Raw genomic sequence first — 19,184 nt, 5'->3', positions numbered from 1 at the left:
TCTCTCTTGTTCACGTAGATCAGAGGATCACTGCAGTCACCCGGATCCAGTACGTATCCAGACCAGATGGTGGATCAGCACCTAGAAAGGACCTCTACTGCCCTGAAAGACAGCGGAGATCAGGACAACTAGAGCCCCAGATACAGATCCCCTGTAAAGACCTTGTCTCAAAGGACCACCAGGACAAGACCACAGAAAACAGATGATTCTTCTGCACAATCTGACTTTGCTGCAGCCTGAAATTGAACTACTGGTTTGGTCTGGTCAGAGGAGAACTGGCTCCCCAACTGAGCCTGGTTTCTCCCAAGGTTTTTTTTCTCCATTCTGTCACCAATGGAGTTTCGGTTCCTTGCCGCTGTCGCCTCTGGTTTGCTTAGTTGGGGTCACTTCATCTACAGCGATATCGTTGACTTGATTGCAAATGAATGCACAGACACTATTTAACTGAACAGAGATGACATAACTGAATTCAATGATGAACTGCCTTTAACTATCATTTTGCATTATTGAGACACTGTTTTCCAAATGAATGTTGTTCAGTTGCTTTGACGCAATGTATTTTGTTTAAAGTGCTATATAAATAAAGGTGACTTTGACTATATTGCATTATACTAGATTATTTAATGTAGAAAATACATTTATTTTTATTTATTTATTTTATTTATTTTCACCACAAAATAAGTGCAGTTCATTTATCAGTGCAGTACAAACTGTACAAGTCTAGACATACATTCCATTATGTTTGAGACTTTTGAGGTTTTTTTTCTGCATCCTCTGTACTTAAGTTTTTGTAATCAAACAGTTTACAAGCAATACAAAATATATAAAAGAAATACAAAGTAATAAAACATTCTTAGGTTTTATTAAAGTTTTTTTTTTTTGTCTAAACAACTTCTGTACATAATACGGGGGTACTGTTTACTGTTTACTTTCAGAATTAACAGTATAGTGTGATATTCTAAAAAACATTAAAAGTAAATTAGTTAGTCAATACATAAATATAAGTGTACCTCTTTGAAGCATGACAAAAGATAATTAAAACACAATGCTTTAAGGCAGGGGTACTCAAGTTCAGATGCCAAGGGGTCACATTTAAACCATATTAAATATGAAGGGCTACAAATTACAACTTGCTAGTAAAACTTTATTTATGACAATATTTATATATAGAAATTCAGTTTATTACATATCTTGCTAGATAAGTCTTGCTAGTCTTTGTTCTATTTAAAGTAATACTGAACATAAAATAAAAATTTAAATCTGGATGATAATTTTTTTGCGATATTAATGCAAAAAAAAGAGAGAGTTCATACTCAGAGTATTAAAAAACCTTGTTAGGTAAGTCTCTCTAGTATTTGTCCTATTTAAAGTAGGCTAATGCTGAACATGAAAATAAAAATATCGAACAAAAAGTGGATAAACAGTTAGCAATATTAATTAATAATATTAAGCAAATAAAAAGAGTTCATACTCAAACATTAAGTATTAAGTATAAAGAATACCTTGCTAGTCTTTGTCCAATTTAAAATAATAATGAACATGAAAATAAAAATTTACAATTCTGGAACAAAAAGGTAGATTAACATGAAGTAGATTTAAAAAGTATACTCGGAGTATTAAAAAATGTATGAAGAAAATCATTGAGCAAATACAGGCTATTTCTCAAGCCCTGATGAAAAGTAGTCCTTATTCTTAGTGGGAAACTTGAGTCTGCATTCTTTTAACCAGTGATTTCAGGTCTGGCTGTTGCTCACTGGTAGCTGCTCTAAGACAGTCTGTCAAATGTCTGTCAGTTAGACGTGAACGTTGCTTTGACTTTATTTTTCCCATTGCAGAGGAAGCACTTTCACACACATATATAGATCCAAAGCAGGTCAAGATTTTTAAAGCACACTGGATTAATGCAGGTTATGTGTCTTTCAGAACAAACTTGGTCCAGAATGTGTCATGTTATCTTCTTTATGTCTCTCTTTAAGGATGTTGTTATGCTGCAGCTCTATAAGTTGCTCTTCAAACACTGCCCTTTCCACGCTGAAGGGTGCTTCTGACATGACTGCGACAGATGTAGCCTGTATGTCACTAGCAAATGGATTCTCTGTGAATGCCAGTACAGGTGTGAGGGATTTAACGCCCGCAAATTGGGATGAAAACTCGTCTTTTAGCTCCCTTAAATATGAACAGTAAGCACCGGGTGAAAATGAGCCTGGTTCTGTCACTTGTGACTGCAGAACAGAGAAGTGCGTGAGATTTCCTTCCTTAAGTTGCTGCGCCAAACAGGTAAATTTTCGCTTCAAATGCAGCCACATCGTTCAGCATCATCGGAAGAGTCTTTTGTTTCCCTTGACTTTACGATTTAGTGCATTTAAATGTCATGTAACATCAGTCAGGAAAGCTGCATTGTGCATGAATGTGTCGTCTTCGAGGGCTGCCAGTAAATCACGTCAGCCTTTTTCTTTCAAAAATGTGCACACAACTGGAAGTTATTCCATGAAGCGATCAAGGACATTTCCACGACTAAGCCATCTGACCTCTGCATGCATTGCCAAGTCAGGGTATGCGCTTTCAAACTTTTCGACCAAGGAGTGAGCTGTCAGTGTTTCAGAGCATGTGCAAGAATAAAATTGACTGTTCGTGTCACTGTGTCCATTGTCATTTTGAGCTCTCCACATTTAAACTTGCTGCACAGTTGCTCCTGATGCAGAATACAGTGGTATGAGAAGAAGGGTGGTATTTCAGGATCTTTTCTAAGTAAAGCAATTAATCCCTTTTCCTTTCCAACCATTGATGAGGCACCATCAGTAGGAGCAAGGGCAACATTTCCTCAACAAATTTCTCCCCTTTAAGAAAACGCACCCACACTGCTAGCTGCGCGACATCTGTGCTGTCAGTAGATTCATCCAGCGCTAAACTGAAGTACTCTGAACTTTCAATGTCTTTTAGCAACTGTGAAGAGACATCGTCTGAAATTAATTCTTTTTGGTCACTGTTGAATCAGCCAACTTTGCAGCTTTGAGATTTGCCTGATGATGTCTTCCTTGTTCTTAAAATCCAAAAACAGTGATTCTGCACAGTCTATAAATGTTTTTTAAGAAATTCTCCCTCTGTAGCAGGCCTCTTTGCTTTCGCAATATTCCAAGTGATTCTGAATGAGGCCTCTGTAATATTGTCTGTGCTTTTAACAATGCCGCGGAACATGGATCTCTGGGCATTCAAACCAGCTAACAATTTATTTACCTTGTGACTCCTGACTGAGCTACTATGTGGATGTGCAACGCTGAAATCGGAATGAAGTTGCTCATTGTGGCGTTGCAGATTAGCTTGCTTTAAAACAGCAATTGTTTTTTGACAAATGAGACATATTGGTTTGGCACCTATGTCCGCAAAGGCGAATTCGATTTGCCATGCAGGGTTGAAAACTCTGTTGTCAGTCAACCTTCCTTTTCTTTGAAGCCATCATTATTTAATGTACAGTACGTACACACGTATTTTCACAAGGTTTAGATGACAGATGGGGTTTCGGGTTGATTCATCTCAGACGAATAGGCTCTCTTCATTTTCGCGGTCCCGTTACCACCACAACCTTAAAGGTACATTCCCCAGTTTTCACATAACTTTTGATAGCCTTCATGAGCAGATGTTGAGGGCCATTAAATAAATGAGGAGCTCTTTTCCAAAACGTGATAGACTAAATCCATTTCAATAGTTTTCAGGAAAATTACATATTTTTCCTAGACCCACAAATTTTGTGAATATTAATTTTATTCTGTTTAAATATTGTTGTTGTTGTTTTTTTGCTCAGTCTGAACATGTCGAACAATTATTATTAAATCAAACAACAATATTGTTCATGATAAATTCAAAGTATTTTTTTCCTTTTCAAAACGTCATAAATCCATAAATGTTTTCCCCAAAAATGCTATAAATCCACCCCCCACCCCCCACCAAAAAAAATACTATAAATCTGTTTTTTGTTTGTATTTAAAAAAAAAGTGTTTGCATTTATGAGGAAAAAACAATGTTACGTGACAGTTCTCCATTATACAGACGTGAGCGCTCTGAAAGCCGCAGTAAAAGACTTTCAAACTTTCACAGAGACCTCAAACAGAAAGCAAAAACCTTTCTCGACAATTGACCCATTGAAAACTTGAAAATAAGTTTTGTTTTTCGTGCTTTTAAGAGGATCAATGGCCCATTTACACACTGCAGTAGACACACTATGCATAGCGCACCGCAAAAAAAAGTTGCTTGACAGTTTTACCGCTTGTTTTGCTATTGTTGCGCTTAGCAAGTTAATGGTACATTTCAGAGATATCAAGTAGCTATATAAAGTCTCACTAAACATTCCACACACATCACAATTACGATGATGAATGTTATTTTTTATTAATCGACCAACGGATTATCCACCATCTGCAATATACATAGATATAAATCACACTGTCTAATATGCACGCAACTTTTGAGCTCAAATTATATAAAAAAGTGCGTTCATCTTTTGCATGACACGGGCCATAAAATGAATGCCGATAGGGTGGATGAAGTCCGCGGGCTGCCTGTTGAGTATCTGTGCTTTAAAGGGGGGGTGAAATGCTCGTTTTCACTCAATATCCTGTTAATCTTGAGTACCTATAGAGTAGTACTGCATCCTTCATAACTCCAAAAAGTCTTTAGTTTTATTATATTTATAATGCTATAAGAAAGATAGTCTGTACAGTTTTTTCCCGGAAAAACACGAGCGGCTCGAGGCGTGACGTGTGGGTGGAGCTAAAGAATCACGAGCGCGAGTAGGCTTTTGCGTTGAGAGCGCTAGAAACTGTGACATTACCGTGAGGAAAAAACAATCATCCAAAACAAATCATGGCTAACAGTCAGATTCAGCATATATTTATGATCCAGAATCAGATCCAGAGGCTGAAATTGAATTGAATTGAAAGAGCAGCATCATCAACGACTAAAGCAGAACGTCTCTATGTGGTATGTATTGAAACTGTATATATTTGCTTAGCGGTTTTGGAAAATGACTAAGTTCCACTTTATGTCGTCTTTTTTATTTATTTATTTTTTTAAGGTGTACATTCGGAAAGTGCAGTTTGATGACAACATCGCATGTTTTTTACTTGATGTGCTTACGCGCCGATAGCTAAGTTAACAACACAGAGATATTTGAAGCAGTTTTACTCACCGCCTGTGGTTCCAACACACGATCCTGACCCTTTTTCGTTGGGACTGCATTATCCTTAAGAAATAAACGATACGCAAATCCGGCGTCAAACTGGGCCTTGTTTGTAAAACAAGCATCTTCGAAATGCAGGGAACAAACAAAAACACTCGCACAACTCCGTTGATGCTCTGTAAAAATAAACTCCATCCACTGGTCCCTTAATGCTGTTTTTTTTTTTTTTTTTTGTAATCTGTGCAGGGTTGTCTTGCCCTGGCAACCAAAAACACACTTCTTTTGTGACATTTCTGTCTCTCGCTCTGATCAGTGAATGTCTGTGCTCTGCTCTACGGGAGCGCACGCTCTTCCAGCGGAAGTGCCTCAGGACCCATATAAGGAAATTCCGCTCCATCTAACGTCACACAGACCCATACTCGAAAAAAACTTTCCGAAACTTGTGACAAACCGGAAGGAGAATTTTTGGAACAGAAATACTCCTTCAAACCTACAACTTAATTTTTGAAACTTTGTCCATGTTTAGCATGGGAATCCAACTCTTTAACAGTGTAAAAAACTCAGTATGCATGAAATAGCATTTCACCCCCCCTTTAAGGTGAAGACCTTTAAAGGTGTATTTGTCCTTTGTCCTGCAATGTTTATGAATTTGGTGACAGGATCCTGACATGTGCTCACCTGTTCGTTTTGTGTTTTTGTAATGTAATCTTTGATCAGTATTCAATGATTCAATGAAAGGTATTGTGTAATCTCTAGGGTGAATGGGTTTTCTCTTTATGTAACCCCCCTGATGCCTCTGTTCTGTGCAAACTTTAACATGTTGAAATGAATCTGTGACTGCTTGTACAGAAAACATTTCTGGGAAGAATATCTGTCAAGAACATAAAATCCAGGGAGGGGAGATACTGTTGTTGGGTGCTCGGGCACCTGCCCCTTTACCCCTTGGTGCCCAAAGTGCCCTTTTGTCAAAGCAAAATTTCCTATTTTTTTGTTATAACGTACCCTTTTGTAAATGCCTGCCCATGCCCAATCTAATTATTAGTAAAATTTCTGAATAATGATTTAGCAGTCAATAAGAAGACCCACATGATGACCTTTCACCTGACAATGACGACCTCCTCATCCGACCGGGACGATTCGTCACACTTCATGCAAATTTTTTAATTGTCAAGATATTTTCAACACCGCGGAAGCTGGTAAGTGGTGTTTCATTCTCAGCAAAGTGATTTTGATGTTTATTTACGTAGAGTAACATTAGCGTGCTGTTTGAGGGAGAAACGTTTCACAGGCATCGAGGGTAGAGGCGTCATGCCCATTCAAGATTTCTGAGCCAATTTGAAAAAAAAATTCTGGATTTTACATGCAGCTTCCAAACGAAAAAAAAAAAAAATGCAGAATAATATTTATATATTTGATACAATCACAGCGGTGTGATTAGATCGCTTCACGATTCTGTTGCGCTTATGAATGCATTGGCCCATCGGAGATGTGCAGAAGGGTCATCACTGAAACACTGTGTTTTGTTCACTTGCTCTCTGACTGAACTATTTAGCGAATTCTCTCATCAGAAACAACAAAAAGTGCAGATGTGCATAATGTTTTGTAAAGTGCTTCAGTGATTTTAATGGGAGTTTTTGAGAGTGCCTAAACTCTGGCTAGACTGAATGAAAATGTTCTTTGATAATGTAAATATTCTTTACTCTCTGTAAAATGAAAGTGCTAAAATAATTAACTTACAATATTGTCATTAAAATTTACATTAAATGCGAATTCAGTCGTATTAAAAATATTTTATGGCATGATATGGCACTTAAGTAAAAAAGTCGGGTTTTATGTGTAGTTAATAGATTATACTATTTTTCCATTTATTGATCAAATAACAATCTATAAAGGTGCAAAACGCTTTACTTACACGTTTGAGAAACAAGATATTTCCTGATATATTAAGCATGTTTGGAATTGTTTTGAATAAAAAGGAAAATTAAATAAAACATAAGCCTATAACCAGTCTGGTCTTATGTTATTTGACTAAACTATTATTATATTACAGTATTTATTTATTTTTTAACACGTAGAGTGCCTTAAAAATAATTGTCACAACACTGGTAAGGCTTATTCAGATTTTCTCATTCTCCAAATTATCATTATGAAAATAAAAACAATTCAATAGCAACAGTGTTTACAACAGCAAGACCACTTTAGCCTGTAAACTCAAACCTCTCTGGAAATAAATGTAAAAATATCAATGTCAATATAAAATGAATAATATACCTGACATCAAAGTGCAGTGTGAAGGAGATTAATAATACATGTAGCCGGTCATTTGTTTACATTGCAAAGGTGTTCAATTTTAGACAACAACAACTACAACAGTAATAATAATATTAATCACTATATTCCAGTTTATCAGTTGTTTAATGTTTTGTATCAATATTTAAGGTGGACTTATTGATTAGGTGCAAGTGTAGTAGTGATGGTTAAAATAATAGATTAATACTGAAATAGTCAATTGAGCCTTGTTCCTAGATGGACAAAGAATGGTAAGTAATAGATCAGATGAGGAGATGGAGATAGAGGAAGAAAAAGAGGGAAATGAAGAGGCACAAGTGACAGAAAGAGAGCAGGGAACTGCAAGCCAGGAGACAGGAGACAGGAGAAAGAGAGAAATGTAGAGGCATGAGCGTTTTTTTATAGTTTTTACTATAACCACTGTTCTTAATTATTCTGTAGAACAGAGAAGAAAAAGTCGTCAGGTTGGGACAATTTAAGACTTTTCAGTTTCTAATCCCAGAGCTATTATTAGATGGAAAGAATTTTTTTTTTTTTTTACTTTAAAATTTGAAAAAAATTATTTTCTAATCGGTTTCTTTTTCAAAACAGCAATTGCTGCCGTATCAGTATATAATCATCCATATCGATTCGCGAATCGGCAAGGAATGCATCACAATATATTGCTGTATTACTATTTTGAACCACGCTATTTAAAGCTTTGTTCCATGTGCCCCTTTTATAGTTTGAGCACCTGCCCCTCCAAAGGTCTCTGCATGGCCCTGTCCAGGATCATGTCTTCCTTGACAAAATCACGGCGAAGGGCAGGTAATGCAATGGGGAGACTAAAAATCAGCCATTTTTTGGCCTTGTGATGGGATCTTGACATTGTATGTTCCATATTTGCAAATATAGGGACCATCTTTAAAGTTTCATAAGGCATTGGTGTTAGTGGTCGACCAATATGTGTTTTTTGACTACCAATGCCGATATCTTGGAAAGCTGGAGGGCCGATAGCCGATATAAAGCAGATAACATTTATTATTATTATTAGTAGTATTATAATAACTATTCATATTTAAGAAATTTGAAATCATTTAACAATGGATTAAACATTTTAAACATTTACATACAGGGTAACCCTCAGGGTAACCCTCATTTTACATACAGCACACTGAGAAAATGACATGAACATGACAGTGAGCAAATGAATAAAACACAGCATAATTTGAAATCAGGAGTTTAAAGTTTAAAGCATTCCGTTCACATGGATTGACCATCACACAGAGAACTCATGATCATGGTGGATACACATACTGTACACACTTGAGTTTGAAGGTTTTTGAAATTAAATGTTCATTAGTCATTCAAAGTTTTCTTTAAATTTCTAGAAACACATATTTCCTTAATGTAGTATAGCTCGATGTTCAGCAGCAGACATTACAGCTGAGCAGTGCTCTGTTTGAATTTGTTATTCTGTTTGAATGATGTTACTTTAATCAGAGTTTGACTGTAAGGAGGTACATTAGTTAAGTTTACTCATACATGTTTTGTTTCATTTTTCTCACAGGACAGCAGCACTACACAAATATGGTCTTTTTTCAACATGATGCATTGTTGTAGATTAAACTACCCAACAGTATATTTCATAGGCAACTTTAAATGAAATAAACTTATATATTACATATTTAGAACTGCAACATACACATGAGTGCAGCAGTAATATAAATGTAAAACCAACCCTACAAATTATTTTTCAGAATAATACTGTTCATACCTTTAATTTTACTCTCAATACCTTAAATATATTAGAGTATGCAAGATAAAACTTCTACTTAAAGGATAGTTCAGCCAAAAATGAAAATTCTGTGATCATTTGCTCATCCTTAAGTTGTTCCAGGTTCATAATTTTTATTTTTGGGTGAACTGTTTAAAAACAAAGGTTTTAAATATGATGACTATTAGTTTTTCCCCAATATGGTATTATTAGTTATTAAAAGTACACTCTTAAAAGAGATTGAACCTTTAGAGTTAAAAAAAGAACCTTCTATAATGATCCATTGGTTATTTAAAAGTTATGATGTAAAATGTTCATATCAGAATCTAGCATATTTAAGGTTCTTTCATGAACCTTTTCTAAGATATACTGTAAAGACTAGACAGAGTAAAGTTTGAACACAATTTGCTTAACTGTTACATTAGTCAATTATTTATTAAAACACTCAGTATCATTTACTCTTATTCATTTACTAATTGTGATGTCAGATGCAGTTGTGGCAACATTGTTGTTGATACAGTGTGTTTTGTCTGTACTCATGACCACCTCACATCTCTCTAAATTGCACAATAATCTTTAGTGCAACATGTTGTTGTACATTTTTAGAACACAAAAAAACAAAATTCAGTTTTTTGTTCATAAAAGAACCAGAGGCTATTCTGTGTTAAATGGAGAGGGTGAAGTGAAATTCTTACCCCTAAATATAAACTTTTTTTATGCAATAGGCTATCTTTATATTTTACAGCCATACATCCTAAAAATTTCCCCAAACCACATTCAACCTTCAAATCTCAGATAGCCTACTAATTCAGCTCAGAACATGACAAGTGACAAAAGCGAATGATTTTAAATGAATCTGCTTGCAAAACACCTTTTAGACATGTTTATATTATTGAGGAACACCCTTATGTCATTTTGTAACACTCCTTCAAATGTGAAGCAAATCTATATTTGTTGTGTAAGGTTTCGTCAGCAAGATTATTTTTCTGTCTATCTATCTATCTATCTATCTATCTATCTATCTATCTATCTATCTATCTATCTTATTAGTTATTGTTTTATTATTATTATTATTACTATTTCTATTATTATTATGATATTGTGTCGATTTTGAGAATAAAAACAATTAAAACATATGCATATGCAAAGGTTTCTGGGCATAATACACAAGTTGCATAATGCAACGCAAAGCACTGAATCTGTTACCCGCAAGATCAGAGGCCGCACGGAAAAAACGTTACAAACATTCAAGCGCAAGCAGTGGCATTGAGTGGAGCAGCACAAATATCTGAGGTAAGACAACAAAACCTTTCAAAAAAATATGACCTTTTTGAAAAGCTATGAAAATAACACCTACATAATGTCATAACTGTGTGTTACATAATGAATAAATGAAGACGTCCCACAGAATTAAGCACACACAATGTTAATGTTAATTCAGTTTACCCGTCCAGAGTCAATTATTCTGCGTAACTTATATCATGATTATTTCACCAGCAGAGGGCGCTGTGAGCGACACTGTTTGCTTGGTAATGTGCTGTTACTTGATTCCTGAAGAACTGAACCTGGAAGACAGCAGGACGCTATTATCATCAATTCTCAAAAGAGACACCTATGTTCCTGTCAAGGTAGTATGTTGAATTAAAATAATACTGTTTGTATGTACTTTATAACTGCCTTTTTAGCACTAACTTTATAAATATAATTTTTTGACTCCTGTTGTTTTAACAGATATCGAAATTGATGGAGACACTTAAATGAAACTAAGACTACAAAAGCTTAAATATTCCCAAAAATGAAGGATTAAGTTAAATTTATAAGATTACAAGAAAACCTGAAGACTGAGATGCCACCAAGACCACAGACACCACAAGTAAGTAACTATTCTAGATGTGTTTAAAAAGATGTGAACACCTTTACTGATTATTTACTATTGTAATAATTTAATGGGAAGTACAGAAGAGCTTAGTGACTTTGACATTTTCTTATATTTATGCATTTGGTTGCTATTACAAAGCATTTTAATGGGATGCTCAGTTAGGAGTGATGGTCAGGTGTCCACATATGTTTAGCCAAACTATATTGTTATCTTTGCAAATCATTGAGCTGTTTTTACCATACTAACATGCGCCTTTCGGTGAACTTTTTGTAGGACTTTTTATTTTTTTATGTTTATTTACTGTTTATTTATTTATTTCGCAGGCTCTATCTGGTCAAGGTTTGTATGTGTAACAGTAACAGACAGAGTCTGGTGGCACAAACAGTGATCAACGAGCGCCAAAGAAGAGCAGCTGGGGAGATACTGTTACTGAGCTGGATGAAGAAACACTAATCTGTGTTGATTTGGCACACAAAGGTAATTAATCACTGATTTGCATGAACAGTAAAGCTAAGAATCACAAGGATCAGAAACATAGTATGCCATATTCAATTCAACAAATTTTCTATTAAAGATGTCAGTGGTTCCTACTGTCCTGCTGTTTCCACTTCTATTAAAGGAGAGTGTGAGATCTCTTTATATCATCAGTGAGGTGAGTGTATTTGAATCCATATAATTTGTTCTTTTTCAACCCCTTCTCTTGGTTATGATTTCTTCTAAACATTTGTTTTTAGAATGGAATTATTCTATGGAGCTGTTTGTGTCCATACAGGTTCCACAGTAACAGCAGCAAGAATGAATAAAGGGAACATTCAAACAACAATTACAATTCTGTCATCATTTTCTCACCTTCATGTTGTTTCAAACTTGTATTACTTTCTTTTGTTCTGTGAAATAAATTATTTTCAAGAATGACACTGAAAATCACTGACATGTTGTTTTGGACCCCAGTGATTTTCATCATGTGGACATTCTTTAACATTCTTATTCTTAATAATATCTTATATTGTGTTCTGCAGAAGAAAAAAGTTATACAGGTTTGGAACAACATCAGGGAGAGTTAATGATGACAAAATATGCCTTTAATGGGGCCATATACTTTTCATTACAATTTGTTATATTTATATTTTTCTCACTGATGTCAACTTATAATATAAGGGATTCTTGCATAGTTTAGTTTTTCATGACCACTTGCCACCCTCTCTGTTATCTTTTGTATATTATTAATATAGTCTACACTGCCTCATCTTTCTTTTCAAAGCCTCTATTACTGTACATTGTGACAGGTTAAAAAAAGTCAAAGATTTATTACCATTTTTGGAATCTTATATATATATATATATATATATATATATATATATATATATATATATATATATATATATATATATATACATACATACACACACACACACACGCATAATAATAAAAAATGTCACGTTAACTACTAAATATTGCTATATTATAACATTATTTTCCCCTTGTTTAGGAACCAGTTACACCCAACCCTGTGCTGTTTATAAAGGTACATGTCTTGGATGCAGAGTCTCTTTAAGGAATAATGATGGAAGTGGAGGAGGAAGTCTGTGAAGTAGACGATGTGAACACAGATCTACACTTCAACACTTAATATGCTTCAAAGTTGAGAGACACCCGGACTTTTACTGAAAACTGTTTAATGCATCATAATACCAAAACCAATTTGCCACCCACAATGGCTAATTATTATTATTATTATTTTTATTAAATTGATGTATATGTAAATAAATGCATGATATGTATTGTTGTTTATGTGTTTGTTAGTTTGTTTGTAATACATATTTATGGATGATTGTTGTTTATTTATTTGTATTTGTTGGTTTATCTGTAATACATATTTATGGACAATCATGGTGTTCTGTCTTTATAGTGAAATTGGATTAGTAATGTATAATAATTTTATCATCGTAAAATATTATCATCACCATCTTTAGCATTTATTATTTATATTGTTATTAATATTATTGTTGTTATTAATGTTATATTATTATAATAATAATATTATATTATTATTGATTTTACTGTTGCTGTTAATACAAAATATTATCATCATCACCATATTTAGTATTACTATTGTTATTATTGCTGTTATTGTTGCTATTATTATTTATATAAATGTTATTATTATTATAATTATTAGTGATATTACTATTTCTGTCCACACAAAATATTATCACCATTGTTTAGCATTGGTATCACTACTGTTATTGTTATTACTTTTACCGTCATTACAAAATATTATTTTCATTATTATTAGACATGCTTTTACTATTTAAATACTACAAATTTGTCATTTCTGCTTTTTTCATCACTGTTACTACCATTGCTGTTTTATTGTTGTTGTTGTGTTTTGTGTTCACCCTACATTATGTTGAATGTTTTTGTACTCCTAATAAAAAAGAAAATAAAAAAGTAGTTACCATAGTATCTCAATATTTCTTCTGCTAATCACTTTGTCATAGCTCTAAGCAATTTCTCTTTTCCTTGTTTCTCTAAATCAGACTGGTCCCCAGTATTGCAGGATAGAGCTGAATGTGGCAGCGCTGGACAGGTGTTTAATGGTTTTGTTCTTTTCAGTGAGGCCCAGAGCTGATGGATCTTCTGAGAAGTGAACAGATGCCACGATCAAGTTAAGAAGAAATTTCTTCTTAACTGCCATTTTCTTCTTCTTCTTTTTTTTTTTAACTTTAGAAAAAAGTTATGAATATTTTGTATTCCCAAACATTCATGTTAAGAATATTCTTATCTTTTTTCTTTAGACTGTTCTTAAGACAAAACCTAAGAAGATTAAATTCTTGAAAATAATCTTCTTAAAAATCATTGTAAATAACTTTTTGAATTTAGGACAGCCACAGATTTGTCTTAAATTCCAAACAGTAATTATATTATACAATATAATTACATATATTACAATAACAATTAATTGAATGCATTTATTGGGTTATTTCACATTAATTGTTATATTTAAGCATTACAACAAAAGCTACATACTGTATAATACACAGGAGGAGGAGGGATGTGCATGAGTTTTCTGAAGGGACAGATGAGTGTTAATGTAAACATGATCGCTCGTGATTTACCTGTGTGTGAAGATGCTTTTTGCTGACTTCAAAACTCATTAGCAACTCTAAAACAACTCAGATAGGGAGCTTTAATACATAAATACATAATCTTTGGCAGTATTCAGCACATATGAATGCGCAGGATGCATTTGCTGTAGAAGCATGGACTCACATACCAGAAGCGTTCACTCAGATGAGAACGTAAAAACATGGCACAAAAATGAATGAAACATGTCGCTGAAGATTGAGACAGGCTTTTTTAAAAGTAAAAATATGAAAAAAAGAATGAAAATATACAGTTTATGGTGCGTGCTTATGATTATTAGAGTAATCTACAGGAAGCGCAGAAGAACAATAGTGTGAGTTTAGCAGTGCGTCATGTATTAATTCACATAAGATGTTCTTAAGAATATATTTGAGGATTTAGTAAGAATTTTTCAAGAATTGCACTTAATAACATTCTTACGAATTTCATGGAATTTATCTTAAGACAGTTTTGTGAATCCAGTCCCAGGAGGTTACAGGTGACATAACGGACACTATGTCCATGTTTTTATACAGTCTATAGCTGTGTCCGAAATCTCTCATGAATCCCTATATAGTTTATGGCAATTGAGTGCACTATATCAGTAAGGAGTGAACAAATAATGAGTGAGTGACATGACATTCAGCCAAGTGTGTAACCCATACTCAGAATCCGTGCTCTGCATTTAACCTATCCTAGCGAACACAACTACCCCAATCTCGCGTTATCAACGTTGATTTAATTTCCAAAATCAACACATTAATAACTACAGTACTATCATATACAAAACATTATAATGTATATATTGTAATTTTTTTGTGTGTGAATTTAGGGTTTTGTTGACGTTTAATGTTAACTATTTTTTAATCAAAACATAAAACATTATTTACCCCATTTGTATATGTGAGGTGTCCATTACACATTTTCCCTGTGTGTCGAATGTCTGATTTGACTCTTGCTAATGTATTTTGCCCCCCACCCCCAAACATATGATTCAACTATCGGCAAGATTCAATTTAAGAGACTGACAGAGGGAGAAGAACAGGAAGCAGAAGACATGGTATTGAAAATGATCAGAGTTTATTGAATAATCTAGTTGCAGAGTTGCATTCAACATGTTATTAAAAAAGCTATTGAAATGAAAAACACTGCTTTAAAGACATATAAGAGACATTGGGTAGTCTCTAACTTGTTAACACACATTATCTAACTTAATATTAAACAGCAATAGAAAAAAATATAAACATTAAAGTATTCAATTAATACATTTTAAGTGATTAGACAGTGAGATAGACAGAGAAATGTGAAGTGCAAAATGGATTAATGTATGCACACAGGCTGCAGTTAAAATAAAATTAGGTCTTTAAATCCTTAATTTAAAAATTTTCTGACAAAGAAGGTAAAATTATTTGTTTGTAGGTAATTGATTGATTTGTGTGGAGCCACTGCAACTCATGTAATCATGTAAATCAGCACTCAACAACTGAAGTATTACATCAGCTCAAGCAGAATGGCAGAATCGCAGCGCCAAGGACAAGGGGTCCTCATAAATTCTTTGGAAACCAGAGAACACATAATCTCTATACCTTGAATGCACTCTACGTCGTTTTTGATAAAAGTGTATTAAGTTTTTCTTCATAAATCTTGATCTGTTTGCTATAGACATGGTTGATGTCCTGAACAGATCACAGTTCAGGTCACTTTTTACTCCAATACTTTCCAACACAAATACAGTTTCACACCAGAGATCTTTCTGAACATTTCTTGTCTTGATTTCTTTAACTTCAAACACCTCATATGGAGGAATCAGGACCTCTGTCTCATCCGGAAAAGTAGAATATTTTGTCAGATCAGCACCTTCACAAGTTGTGATTTTAAAACAAGACTTATTTCCAAAATTTTCTGCTACAGTACTACTAAGAGAGGAGGATGTAAATGAGCCAAATCGAACCTGATGGTTCAGAACATTCCTATTGAAATCAATGTTTGTTCCTCGATAAGTTAACTTGCATCCCTTTTGTGTTTCCTTCAGAATCTGTATTGCTTCTGTTAGCAAAAACTGAAGTGAATACCATGTATATGTCTTGTTTTTGTATTGTTGTTTACCACTACGGACAGCATTATTAAAATGCTGATATAGATAATAACGTGAGTTAGTGTAAACATAAATAGCAACTGAATGATTCTCTTTCAGGTCATCTTCTGGAGGCTCATGATTATGCTGAGCATCCTGCCAAACCGTTCTGAATTCAGGTGAGTTATTAAGTTCAACTTGCAATACTGTTTCCACCAAACAAGCCATGCTCTTTTTGCAACCAACATAAATGTCATCTACAGAATCTAGAGCCATATCCAATTGAACTATCTGTCCATCAGCGACAGAAGCTGTGTGATCCTGCAGCAACAGAAATCATAATGATCAATCATCAGTACACATGTCTGCAATATTGATACTAGAAGTCAAGATTACCCGTAGAGTAGCTGAAATGAGAAGAAGAGTTTCAATCATCAGCAGCATCTTGATTAAGTCCAATCTCTCCAGTAGATCTAGTGAAGAGCAGAACAAAACAGCATTTCACTAATATATTATCAGCAGGAATAGGTGCATAGATTTGCAAACTAAAAATATTAATATAATTTTACATTCAAATGTTGTGCTAAATCGCAAAACAATTAAAAAATAAAGTAAATAGTCATCAAAACAATGGGACATAGCAATAACCAAAAACAGAAAGGCAAAACCCATCAAAGCAATATCAAGAGGATTGAAAAAATTATCATACAGTGATAAACCTGTGATCTTTTACTGATATATACAACCTGTTGAGCCTGGTCTCATGAAAATGTGTATAAATAGTATGCCAAATAAAAACAAAACACGTGCTATTGATACTCAAAAATGGACTTTGGCATGCATATGATATGCATGTGTTTGGTGTGCATACAATACAAATTTTTTGCATGCATATGATACAAAACTTGTTGCCGTGCATATGATATGCATCTTCCCCACAACCCTGATCCTACCCACTGCATAGCATATACATGCCAAAGTCAACTTTTGTGTATCAATACCACAAGTTTTTTGTTTTTATTTGGCGTACTATACATACTTTCATAAGATCGATGTTATACATACCTTTTATTTTACCCACCTAATAAGCTGTTATTATTGTTGTCTTTTTTCTGAAGTTCTTCAGGAGCTCAGGAAAATGACAAGAGGAGCAATGACAACAGCAGTATTTAAACCAACAGATGAGGAAGCTGATGAGTTCTTTGTAGATCACACAATATATATATATATATATATATATATATATATATATATATATATATAAAATTATGCAATTCTTCTGGGAAGTTATAGCTAGAACACATGGTACAATATTTTATTATTGTTATTTTTTTTTATGAATCTACAATCTTGTAAAATTATTAAATATTTAATTTCCACTGTCATGACTCTTTTAACCACAGACTATTCCATAACTCAGATATATTTAAATTTCCTTAGAATCTCTGCATCAGGATGTGAAACTGCACGTATCTTCATCTGATCACATTATCTCTTAAAAAAAAAAAAGTCACAGCACAGAAGCAAGTTAAAAATCAAACAAACAAGGGTTTAGAGCTCAGATAATGCAAACATGAAAAATAACCAGAGTATGTTTTTTTTTTTTCAATAAAACATCATCTAACATCAACATCTAAACCCGTTTAAATTTTCAATAACTTCAGTCTGGTGAAATAATAAGTGAAGCTGCTTGTGGGCTTGTTAAATCCTCCTCTGCTGAGTTCTTGAGTGATTTAATGCCTTCTTTTAGTTCACTTGATTTTATTTGAGGTTCTTAATTGCGGGTGTCAGAACCATTGTATGTGATTGACAAACATGATCTTGCTCTGTCAGTGCAGTCACAACTTGTGAAGTTAGTTTATATAGTTGATCATTTATAGTGATAGAAACTCAAACGTAGTCATTTTTAAAGTGTTATCTATTGATTCTACAGCTTATTAATAATTAAATATAGTCTGTATATATTATTATTCATTTAAAATAAATGCTACTTAAATAATTGTTAAACTGAGAGTCCTTGTGTGTAATGGATTAATAACATTTATCATATAATAATTATATAAATAATCTAAAATATTTCTAAGTTTTATCTTCTCTCACATATGATTGGTCCAGCTTCAGTTTGAGATCTCTAGCCCAGAACATAACCTGTCCTGGAGCAGGTTATCCATGGAGTGTAAGTTACTATGCAAATGAACGCTGCTAAAGGCCAAGATACTTTCAGGGTAGCTAAAACCCAGGATTGGTGCAAAATAAACTGAATCTTACCTTGCCAGCCAGCTATACCAGCTTCATGGTAAAGGCCTCTGATGTGATGGCAGCAGAAGTTAATGTGTTGAAGCCTTATTGTTACTGAGAAGCAGTAAGGACTTGGGTGCCATTTTCTTTGTTAAATCTTCTTTACGGTAACACTTTATTTTGATGGTCCTTTTTGAGCATTCTGTTCACAATAATTAACTTTGCATCTATATGTCAACTAAGTCTCATTAGACTATAAGTTGACTTTCTGAATAATATCTGATAACTCTTTATTGTGATGGTCTCCCATACGACATTATACTGATTATAAATAGCTTTGCACATAAGTGCATGTCAACTTATTCTAACCCTAACCCTATCAGTCTACCAATATTCTATTAACTCTCTAATGAGGGCTAGATTTGTAGGTGCAATGTTACTGAAGTTAACAGAACCATCAAAATGAAGTGAAACCTTTTTTTTTTTTTCATGAGGTTTCTAAAGAGTTATAACAAGAAGATTTCCAATAATCCAGTCAGATATATTTAGATATTCTTAGAATCTCATCATCAGGATATGAAACTGCATGCATGCATATTTTTAAATAAACCAATGTTCGGTAACCACTAGGCTTTTTTCTCATGCTTCA

General features: G+C 33.9%; 1 protein-coding gene across 2 annotated transcripts; it reads right to left on the bottom strand.

The window, feature by feature from the left end:
* Positions 1–15,507: 15,507 nt before the first annotated feature.
* LOC113093323 (ecto-ADP-ribosyltransferase 5-like) lies at positions 15,508–17,424 on the bottom strand. Of its 2 annotated transcripts, none has more exons than XM_026259139.1 (3): positions 17,363–17,424; positions 16,694–16,770; positions 15,508–16,618 (listed from the first exon to the last, which is right to left on the bottom strand). In XM_026259139.1, the coding sequence occupies exons 2-3, from the start codon at positions 16,739–16,741 to the stop codon at positions 15,725–15,727; spliced, it is 942 nt and encodes a 313-aa protein (XP_026114924.1). In that variant the 5' UTR covers positions 16,742–16,770; positions 17,363–17,424; the 3' UTR covers positions 15,508–15,724. The 2 variants fall into 2 exon arrangements, with proteins under 2 accessions (XP_026114924.1, XP_026114925.1); XM_026259140.1 differs by having other exon boundaries at positions 17,379–17,418.
* Positions 17,425–19,184: the final 1,760 nt, after the last annotated feature.

This window comes from Carassius auratus, unplaced genomic scaffold (genome assembly GCF_003368295.1).
Source record: "Carassius auratus strain Wakin unplaced genomic scaffold, ASM336829v1 scaf_tig00214963, whole genome shotgun sequence".
Classification (NCBI taxonomy): domain Eukaryota; kingdom Metazoa; phylum Chordata; class Actinopteri; order Cypriniformes; family Cyprinidae; genus Carassius; species Carassius auratus.
The sequence above is the reverse complement of the archived record's forward strand: the minus strand, read 5'-3'. Positions and strand labels throughout refer to the sequence as shown.

Excerpts from the sequence above, each read along its gene's own strand:
- LOC113093323 (XM_026259139.1), bottom strand. The coding sequence starts at position 16,741 with ATGCTGCTGATGATTGAAACTCTTCTTCTCATTTCAGCTACTCTACGG. Across the intron at positions 16,619-16,693 it reads TCATTTCAGCTACTCTACGG|GATCACACAGCTTCTGTCGC; the intron begins GTAATCTTGACT and ends CTGTTGCTGCAG.